The sequence below is a fragment of the Buceros rhinoceros genome, unplaced genomic scaffold (assembly GCF_000710305.1).
Source record: "Buceros rhinoceros silvestris isolate BGI_N320 unplaced genomic scaffold, ASM71030v1 scaffold19997, whole genome shotgun sequence".
NCBI classification, from domain to species: Eukaryota; Metazoa; Chordata; class Aves; order Bucerotiformes; family Bucerotidae; genus Buceros; species Buceros rhinoceros.
The window spans coordinates 40267-49212 of NW_010422528.1; the positions used below are offsets into that span (position 1 = coordinate 40267).

The following is an 8946-nucleotide window of genomic DNA, read 5'->3' on the forward strand; positions in this document are numbered from 1 at the left end:
GAGAGCGGGTCCGCTTTGAGCTATCGCTCTTTGAAAAAGTCCTGTGGGGAGAAATATTTAAAAACTACTGAAGCGACCTTGAAGCAGCTACATACTTGAAAGAAAAACTTTAACAGAAGAGATACTTGAATCTTAACAGTACTTAAATACACAAGGTGGTAAGATCTGACTGTCATTGTACCTACAGGTAATGTACACAAAAGAAATGCAATATGCACAGAAACTGAAGCAAGTGATTCTACCGCAACATAGTCCAGCTGAGGAACAGATTTTCAAAAGAAACTCAAGGAAAAAAAAAGAGAATTGCCTTACTTTATGTAGGATAATTCTATGAAAGAAATTCCTAAAGTTAAAGCAGTTTATAGGTTGGAGGAAAAGCCAACAAGTCTCTGAGGGGGACTGATTTCTGTATATTTTTCAAGCCATCAGCAGCAAGTGTGCATAAAGCAATGTGTTAAATAAACCTAATATACCACCTTTTTATGTTTTGTTTGGGATTAAATTGGTTTCAGAGGTGCGGTGCGTTTGATGCCATATGATGGCAAAAGTTTATATTCTGAGGTACTAGATCAGAAGCTACTAGGCAGCTATGAAATTTATAAGTGTCTAAGAGTCGAGGTCCTTTCTTGTAAGGAGTTTTTTAAATGAAGGTTTACAGTGGTCACACTCACAGAAAAAGGGAAATTATGTATTTTACACTATTTAGCTTCATAATTCAAAGATTTAAACATATGTTCAGGTATTCATTTAGGGAGGAGAGAATATGATCTGGCACTGCAACTTGTAGCAAGTCCCAAAAGACTTCAGTGCAATTAATTTGAAGTTATGTTATTTAACTATCACTCTGGACCAGGAATTCTACTCATAGAAAGAACAGAATACATTTAAATGTAAGCATTTCTGAGCATATTATGGATGAAAGCCTCATGCCCTTACAATCAATGAATCAATCACAATTTTTTGCTATTGACTTTGATGCAATCAAAACTCCACCCTCGCTCCGATACTTCCTGTGCTCCCTTTGTGTTGGGGCTTTGCCTTTCCCCACTCCGTTTGGAAGTAGTTCAGGTTCTGAAAGAGATTTTGAGTCTGAACCGTGCACAAAATAAATCTTATTTCTAATGTCAGAGACTTACGCTGTGTTCAGGTAACTGTGATCTTTCAGGGTTTTTGCATTTTTGTGGAAGTGCAGCCAGTTCATTTCAGTAGCACATCTTTTTGCACTAATTACTGGAAAATATTTTATACGGACTCTATCTCCTATAGCTCACTGTGGGTAACACAAAACAGTCTATAGCATACAAAAGTTGTGCTGAGTTAAGATATACGGCTCAGAATTTAGTTTTACTTATGCTGATAGGCACCTGGAGTAATCCCATTGACTTTGGTAGAGTTGCTTAGGGACTGGAAATGACATCTGGCCTCGCTCGATGAATTTTGCCATGAATGTATCTTTGGTCCAATGCTTGATGAATAGCTGGGTACTCCCACTAGAAGAACTGAATTAAGGTGTTCAGCTTACCACAGAATTTTATGCCAATAATGCAAAAGATGTCTTTCACTTTGATAAGCAACATATTTCTATAGATTAAAAAAAATTCCATACTCTCTAAATCAAGTCAGAGACATGTCTTTACAGACTCTGTCGCAGTACCAGACTCTGTACACTCAGAAGGTAGTTGGAATCAGTTGCTGGCAGGAAATATTTTACAAGCTTCTGAGGAATTTTTAAATCATTCTAGACTGTATTAGGTCCAAATCCAAAAGTCTTAAAATCAGATAGGTGTAGGAGCTGAAATATGTAAACTCAAGCCTCTCCTTAAATTTATGAGAAGTCATATCCAAGATATTATTTTCTTGTAAGACATAAGTAAAAAAATATGAAATAACTTGAGCTATAAAGCAGGTAAAGCTATATTTATTTGCATGTTTCCAAGGTCAGCTGTTGAGCTAGTATAAATCAGCTTCAAGTCAGTGGAATTACTGCAGAGGATCCAAGCATTGTAATAAATGTAACTAAATGACAAAAACAAATGTTCACAAAGATGTAGTTCATGATACTTCATAATGTTTCCTTTTCTGTATATTGTGTAAATCTATTTTTATTGCTTTATTAAACACTTCTGAATACAGACAGAAAGTGTAAGCTACGTATTAAGAAAAAGCTGATAGAAATATTATGCCTTGCAAAGTATTACATAAATGTTAAGTGTTGGATGAAGTAAAAGTGCTCAAGTCCTCTGGCCAAAAAGTTATCTTAGAAATGAAACTAAACATCCCTCTTTCTGCTGAATAATGCTTACAGAAATATTCCATAGTATTCCCTGATCTAGTGGAAAGTGTCCCTGCCCATGGAACTACATGATCTTTAAGGTTCCTTCCAACCCAAATCGTTCTGTGATTCCATGATATTCTTCCTCTCAAACCATTTGGTGAAAAATGAACAACAGTATGAAAAATTGTTTTCATTCTGTCACACAATTCATGACAGAAACTGCTACCACACTGGATGGAGAACTACACTTTTATCCGAAAATGTGTATGACTATTATAGCTTATGGGCTTCAGACTGATGGAAAGATGATTTAAATGTTCAATAGGACTGTATCACTTAGTGACTCCTATTCAATGTCTCATCAAGGTTAATAATAGTAATAATAATAATTTGCATATATTAATCTACATTTTCAGAGCACTTCCTAAGATGGGTGCTGTTCTGGCCACTTGCAGGTGGACAGCTGTGAACAACATCATCTTGAAATATGCTGAATGCTTCCTCTCACCTACAAAGAGATGCAAAGAGAGTATCTGAACTGACAGCTTATTAAAGAGGCTAGTTAATAATGTGAAAGAAAAGTCTTTTTGAAAATGCTAAGATATTTGAAAATGTTTGAAAACTTGAAATAACTTTCCTTATTTGAAGCTGAACAATTTTTATTCTAACACTTTTTTTAATGGCAGGTCTAACCATCTCCAAAGGAAACCTACCACACGTGGGGGTGTGGCACATTGCTCTGTTTAATCCAAATTTCAGTAAAGCATGTTTTTCTTTCTTATAAAAGAAATCCTCAAAAATTTACTTTTACAATTGGATTTTAAGCCATAAACCCTCTCCGGTCTCCTCTTGAATCCTTTGTTCTCTATGTTGGCAAACTACTGCCTCATTCCCCAAACGAGTTCTGCTCCTGGCAGAATTCTGGCCATGTGTTAGAACATGACAGGGTTAAATTTGCTGGTCAGAGGCAACACATGACTGTCCAGATATTGCAAATGTGGCATTTCACATTAAGGTCATATTACATCAGGAAGATCAAGATTAAGATCAAGTAAGAGTTAGGGGAGCATAAACCAGGTCTTCTCATTGAACCTTAAAATAAATCCTCTATGACAAAAGTTATTTTAGTGAGTTCTGATGAAAAAAGATGGTGCAGTGTGACCCTCAGCTTGCAGTGTGATGAGGTAATGCTTACATTTTGTTCTTATAGGCCAGGTTATATATATGTCCTATTTAACTGCAGGTAGTTATGAGGGGAAAAAATACATTAAAATCAAATTGTGGAAATACACATAAATTTAAACCACAGTCTGTTTTCCACTAGACTTTTCTAGTAAAAGCTATAATTTTCTCTCATTTAGAATAGTGTAAAGGCCTGTTGTAAGGAATCCATCACTTCTGTTGACATCAGTGGGCTCTGCATCATGACTTTGGGTACATGCAGATCTTTTTAACGTCACTGCAATAATATTTTTATGACTGGCCAATTAGTCCCCCATGGAGAAACAGCAAAATAAATTAGTGGAGGATTGTGTGCACCGGGCACAGTGTGATGTCCCTAGTGAAACTAAACAATACAGATAAAAAAGTGTGAAAACAGTGAGGCAAAATTCATGTGATCATTAAGCAATAGCCATGCAAATGATAGAAACTGTGCAGAACCACAGTGCAAAAATCATAGGGAAAAAACATGGGTGCCTCAAACAGCATGTTTTTAATTTCCTGCCGTCTGCCTCAACTAGAGAGAAAAGGTGTTAGTTATGAAATAGGAAAAAACATATAGAAGAAAATCCATTTGCAACTTGGATGCTTTGACAATTTTGGATCATGCATGCAAAACATTCAACCATTCTTTTATTAGATGACAGCAAGTGAAGTTCATGCAGTTTCAGACAAAAGATTTCTGCACTAGGTACTTGTTTCCTTCACATAAAATAATAGTTTTATGCATTCAGCTGTTAGCCCGAAAAGAGAAACTGTGTAATTTTAGTTTTCTTTAAATTCTGCTCCTCATGAGAAACTAAACATGCCTTTCATGACTGTCTGAATATAGACGACCTCATCTACTGTGAGCATGACTGACTGGTTTTCCAAAAAGGACACCCTTAGGTAGGAAAGAAAAGAGACAAAAATGATGCACGGAGAAAATGCTGTTCAGAAGTCTGGTATAAAGCGTTTCTACAAAGCTCCATAGGAGAAAGAAGAAAGTGACCCAAAATTTTAACATGCACAGAAGAGCTGAGGGAGAAGGCAGCTTGTACAGCCTTTAAAAAGTTTGCTTAATATTGAGCTGAACTCAACAGTTCCTAGGAACAAAGGGAATACTACAGAGTATCACATAGTACTAATGGTGGTGGCATGCAGACACCAAAATTGTCAAAATTTGCAACCTGCATAATACCTTTGGTTGAATTGCTCCAACGGTTACCTTCAGAATAATGGGATAAAGTCAAGAGATTGACGCATGAACCGCCTGCACCAGATCCAAAAACAGTTATTCTTAATGGGTCACCACCAAAGAACCCAATATTTTCACTAGTCCATCGCAAAGCTTGAATTAGATCAAGGAGGCCATAGTTTCCTTTTGCTGCTTGGTCCCCAGTGCTCAAAAATCCTGTGAAGGTAAATGACAAAAGAAAGGGTTAGCAAGTGCTCTTCTGAGTAACCCTGCTGCAATCTTCTAAGTAAGATTTCAAAAGTATATGCCATTACACATCACACAACTGCATAATTTTCCATATTCTCTGGACAACGATTTGCAATTTTGCAAAACAAATCGTTTGGGCTCCGCTCTTTTGGCCATGATACGTTCATGTAGGGAAGATAAAGATATATCCCAGGCAAAAACAGTCTTAGCAGATCCCGACGTGTTACTTCCAAAGACTTTGTGTTGGTTGTACTAAGAGTAAAGGTTCAGCAAACAGATACTTGCAGTCATTTTGTACGTGATTTGATCAGTTGTTTATCGCACTTCCGTACTTAGATGCAGCCATGAGCATTGCACATGCCTGAGATGCAACAGGCTACACTTCTCTGTAAACTGACTGACTGATTCTGTCCTGGCAACACACTCCCTGTTCCCTTTTTCTCCCCACAAAAATGCAGCTATGTCACAGGACAAACCAGGTTGAACAATGCAAGCAGCTCTCAACTCCCTGAGCTCCATCCCGTAGTCATTAACCTGAGTTAATTGAATTTACATTAAATGGATAAAGACAGTTTAAGCCGTTTCCACGACCCCTTTAAATCAAAAAGATAAGAGCTCAGGGGTAAGCTGGAGAGCACAAGAGTTGCTCCTTTTTCTTCTAACTGGAAGAAAAACAGCAGAACGTATCAGGTGCAGGAACAACTGTTTTACGCTTTACTCCCAGCAGTACCCTCATGTTTAGTATCTCTGTTACTCTTGTCATTAGACTCTGAAAGGTGGACAATAAAAACTCTGGAGAAAGTCTCTGTTGATAAAAGACGTTGCTCTGCTTTTGGATCCCATTTGTTGACATTTGCAATTTTCTCAGCTTCATAAACATAAGTTTAAATAATACCAGCATTATGAAATAGCCCAGAAATTCCATTTGCATGTCAAACTGATTTAATGCTCACTAAACTGACAGTGTAACTGTTTTTCAGTACATGCTTTGTAAAGAAATACAACCATTACAACAATTATTTCCACATTAATTAGATATTAGTGGGTCTTCTAGTCTCGTCAAAGTTCCACAGATTTAACTTTCCTGAGTGCAGACAGCCTACTCAAAAGAAGTTTACAGTAGTTTTTCAGACAAATGGCTCTCAAAGGAGTCCTACTGTTTCATGATGACAATAAAAGCAGCTTTTGAGACATTTCTAAGAAAGACACATGTACATATACATATATAAAGTCAGGATTAAACAAGAATACAGATAGGTGCATGTGTGTATCTGTGTTCCTGCATATAATGAACATGTTGCTTATTATTATTTTTCTGATTTGGCTTTAAATGGCACAATTACATTTGGTTTTCTGTTGCACATGTAAACATTTATAGCAACAGACCTCCTTTGCCGTAAACTGCACTGGGAGCTAATTGGCCTCACTGCCTCCGTAGTTGAGCTATGCTCCATTTAGGGTGAGCAGCTTTGTTTGGATAGGTCAATCCTGATTTTTGTTACCATGGAGAGGGAACAGGAAAGTGGCATAAGGTGCCAGGCCAGCAATTCTCCCACTTCCAGACCTAATGTACCAAGTCTAATGGGCATACTTCATTCACTGTAGCCATAGGAAATTGTTGCTCTGATACTAGACTTTAAAATAACCACTATTCTACAGCTAAAGCCTGCCAAATTTATTACTTAACTGAATAAAAAAGTGAAGGAGCACCACTACCATAGAAGAAAATACCACCCAGAAAGGAAGTAATAAAAATAATTAATCAGTTCTCATTTTACTATTACAGCTCAGTACTGAGTTGAGATGACTATGATGTTATTTTACTCTGCTTCACACTCTCTCGTTTTCTTCTGTGTAGGCAGAGGGGCTGGTGTGACAGGATGGCCCCAGTATAAACCCTCCTGCATAGAAGCATTCATTCCTGTCTTCATGCTCCTGTAAAACACTGTCGCCCATAAACAGTTTTTCAGGACAGAGAGATGACTCTGAATCTACGATAGCAAATCTAATGAAAGCTTCCTAACCAGTCTTACAGCCTTTGTCAGCCTGCTTGGAGTTGAGGGATGGCACCAGTGACTGTAACAAAATTAACGTGTAGGAATTCATGGGAACTACAGCATCCTGTGGCTGCATGTGCTGCAAAAGTCTTCCCCTCTCTTTGCATAAGCATATGACTGAGGATAATAAGTGACAAATCAGTTCATCATATTAAGCACATAAGTGACTGCACTGATCTAAGGAATTAGAGGAAGGATTGACAGTGGCAGTCCTTGAAACACAGGCTCCAATGAGACGAGAGCAGCTACAGCAGTTACCCAAACTGTGCCCTAATCCAATCGCTCTTTGCTTTTTTGCCTTTCCCTGGATTGCAGATGCTCTGAGCCTGGACAGAATCTGCTCTTAACAGAGCTGCAATGTTAGTTCAAAAAGATCCTGTAGATTTCTCAAAAGGCATTTCTTAGGAAAATAGATGGCAGGGTTATAGCTGAGATACAGTGATTGCCCTTAAGGAAAACAAAGCTAACACTCGAACTTGCTGAAAGAGTTGTTTTCTGAACTCTGTATAACATGCAGCAAAGTGAGGAGCAAGTTAAGTCTTTGCCTGGAAAAACAACAGGTTGAAATTATAGGTAAAGCCTTAGGGCAATCCCTTGCTGTTAAATGAGTTCGCATCAAGCCCCAAAGTTTGATGAGGAAATGGGAAATCCTTGGGAAACTATAATTATACTATTTTTAGGGAATCTTTGCAAAAAGGATCTTTAGAGAAAAAGAAGGAGTGTCTCCCGTTGCTAAAAGCAGACATCAGGAACCTTGCATTCAGTTCAGGAAATGTGCCAGAAGGGGGAGCTTTCAGTTTATTAAAAAAAAAAAAAAAAAAAAAGTAAGAAAGAAAAAAGAAAAAAAGAAGAAAAAAGGGAAATATTAGTAATCTTCTTCTCATTTATCTATATTAGACAAATTATGACTTGTGTCCAGAGCAACAGCTCCAATGCAAAAGAAGTATCTCACGCATCCTCAGCAAGAACCACACTGGCTGACTTCCACATCTACACAAGATGGATGATTATTAGTGTTGACTTTCATGACACGAAACATTTCTACCTCATTTTTCAGAAGCATAAGATGCCTGTTAATATCACCACCTGTTCCTGTTCATGCCTTTTTTCTTGTACGCAGAAGTATCAGCCGGGCTAAAAAGCATTCAGATTGCCGTGAAATCAGAGATAGGACTGATAAAACAGATGAGGTTTTTCTTTCCACTTTGTCGTCTTTTTTTCTGGCAAGGAGTGCCTTAATACGGATAAGCTCATCTAAACACCCCTAGAGAAAGGCTTTAACACACAGCATCACACCCAGTCTGCAGGTCTGTGGGTGCGAGTACTTATTCCTATTTATCACTGCGATAAAATAGAGATGGGAACAGTATGTCTTGTCTTTCTCCCAAGAGGCACTTTCAGTGTGTAATGAACATAGATACCACACAGCTCTGTGCATTTCTGACGTGATCACTGCACTCGCTAGATATTCAGTTAGTGATTTTGACACAGAGGGGAACATGCTCTCGCTGCAAAGGGCTTGTGTTTTCTGAAGGCTTGTCTGGTTTTAAACTGTATCTCCCAGTCTATTAAAACACATTATCCCTTACTGCAAATGCTCTTATTATTATTCTTGGATTGTCATCTCACCAAGAATGCTGCTATCATATGCCACCACCTTTTGCTCCTGTAAAAAAGGGTGAAGCAAATTATTCCTTATTTCAGTTATTCCAGGAAGACATTTGCAAAAAACCTTATATTTGCATTATTCTCTGAAAAGGTCAGATTGAGCTAATTTTGTTCCATAATTAAGTCCTTCTACTGGAAATATTCCAATCATCAGCTGAACAATTGCTATTTTATATTCTGAATGGAGAGGTTATCTCTTCTTTTATCACCTCCAAAGGAGCAGACTCTAATAGAATTATGGAATTGAGGATGTGGTCTTTTGTGAGTGTAAGAAAGAGATTTATTAAGCTCATTTGGAC

General features: G+C 37.7%; 1 protein-coding gene across 1 annotated transcript in view; it reads right to left on the minus strand.

The window, feature by feature from the left end:
- The window catches only part of NLGN1 (neuroligin 1), a 9912-nt gene extending 4471 nt beyond the window's left edge, over positions 1–5441 (minus strand). The window contains exons 1-3 of the mRNA XM_010140047.1: positions 5399–5441; positions 4677–4889; positions 11–41 (exon numbers count right to left, since the gene is read on the minus strand). Coding sequence (XP_010138349.1) covers positions 11–41; positions 4677–4889; positions 5399–5441 — 287 coding nt within the window. The remainder of the gene's footprint in view (positions 1–10; positions 42–4676; positions 4890–5398) is intronic.
- Between the last annotated feature and the right edge of the window lie 3505 nt (positions 5442–8946).